We start from the raw sequence: 1,492 nt of genomic DNA on the forward strand, positions 1-1,492 counted from the left end.
GATCCCGGTCCGTGCCTTTCCTTTTCTCTCCATCCCCCCTTTCCCCCTCTCCAACCCGCTACTCTTCACGGGTGCAGTGCAACTGAGCAGGGGGCTCTCTCCCGTTTTGGATAGATCACTTGTGACATTAATAGCTCTGGGAAGGCTAATAGATACAAGAGGAGTTAAACGAACTCTTGAGATTACTAATAAAAGAGCCAATTATCATGTCGACTTGGAAAGAGCATCTCTTAACATTTATCCCTTGCACATCTAATTTGACGTGACAAAGGCTTCACAGACGGGGGAAGAAATACAACTTTGAGCTCACTCAAGTGGTTAGGGTTAGAGAGGAGAGTGGCTCTGTACAGCACCTTGCTCTGGTGGTGATCAGAGTACCCAAATTCCAGGCGGCTGCACAGCCACAGCACCCGTCAGAGCAGGCAGCAGCCAACTCTTGCCTTCAGCCCCACGAGCTTCACTCCAGCAGCAGCTCCCTCCCTACGCAGGACCCAAACGCAACCCCCTTGCTTTCTACCCAGAACCTCCTTAAACTGCTCTGTGCCACCTTTCCCAATCCTTCGGGTCGTGCAAAGGAAGACGGGGAAAGAAAACGGAGCGTGAAAACGCGCCGTAAATCTCTCGCAGGGTTTGGGGACCGGTTCCCAAGCAATTCCATTCCTCCCAAGCAATTCCATTCCAAGTGAAGCGAGCGCACAACAGCCAACGAAAACCAAACCCCCCTGATGGACAGCCATCAGTTTCCAGAAACTCGCTGCCTCTCCTCCAGCAGCCCCCCCCGGCCCCGCCGTGATTTGAATAAGAAAACCCGAAGAAGGGGGAAAACAACGTGTTGGGTTTTTTTTTCCTCTTTCACAGCCTAGTTTACCAACAACGAACAAACCCCGCAGCTCAGCCAGAGGCGTGGGGCAAACCACGAGACCGAATTGTTTGCTAAAGCACTAAAATAACCGGCTCGGATTTTCTAGATCATCTGCTAACATTTTTTCCTCGTTAACGACAACAATTAAAATACCCGGCGAACGTAGCCGTTTAAAAGAGGACGGATTTCATCCCCCCCTCCCATCGCCCGTTTTCTTTCTCTGCCTCCCAACATTTTGGCCGTGCCAAAGGAAGAAGCCCGGGGTCAGGGATGGTGGGGGTTGGGGGGAGGCCGGGTAAGTCCTCCCTAAGAGTAGTTCCCAGCCTGTGACGACACGTTTGGTATGCGCGAGGAAATGGCTTACCTTTCTTAATTACAGTTTGATCTGGGATGTTAATACCGGGGTCTTCTACGTGCTGCAACAAAAGGAATAAGCAGGGATGTCAACGTCCAACCAAAACAAAAGGCACGGAGGGCTGGGGTGGGGGGATGGGGGGGTTGTGGAAGAGAAATGATGTGCTCCCCTCCCCAGGAACGGTGCGGGGAGAGAAACAACAGATCCTGCCGCGGGAGAGGGGGGTCAACTCGGGAATTGGGGTGGGGGTGGTAGAATTTCCTTTATCGGAAGGA

The 1,492-nt window shown here is 52.4% G+C and overlaps 1 protein-coding gene across 1 annotated transcript in view; it reads right to left on the reverse strand.

Annotated features, from left to right (window-relative positions):
- TFAP2A (transcription factor AP-2 alpha (activating enhancer binding protein 2 alpha)) overlaps positions 1–1,492 on the reverse strand; it is a 21,778-nt gene that overhangs the window by 6,361 nt on the left and 13,925 nt on the right. The window contains exon 3 of the mRNA XM_010000982.1: positions 1,227–1,278. Within this exon, the coding sequence (XP_009999284.1) occupies positions 1,227–1,278 (52 nt within the window). The remainder of the gene's footprint in view (positions 1–1,226; positions 1,279–1,492) is intronic.

The sequence above is a fragment of the Chaetura pelagica genome, unplaced genomic scaffold, assembly GCF_000747805.2.
Source record: "Chaetura pelagica isolate M959 unplaced genomic scaffold, ChaPel_1.0 scaffold104, whole genome shotgun sequence".
In the NCBI taxonomy this organism is placed as follows: Eukaryota; Metazoa; Chordata; class Aves; order Apodiformes; family Apodidae; genus Chaetura; species Chaetura pelagica.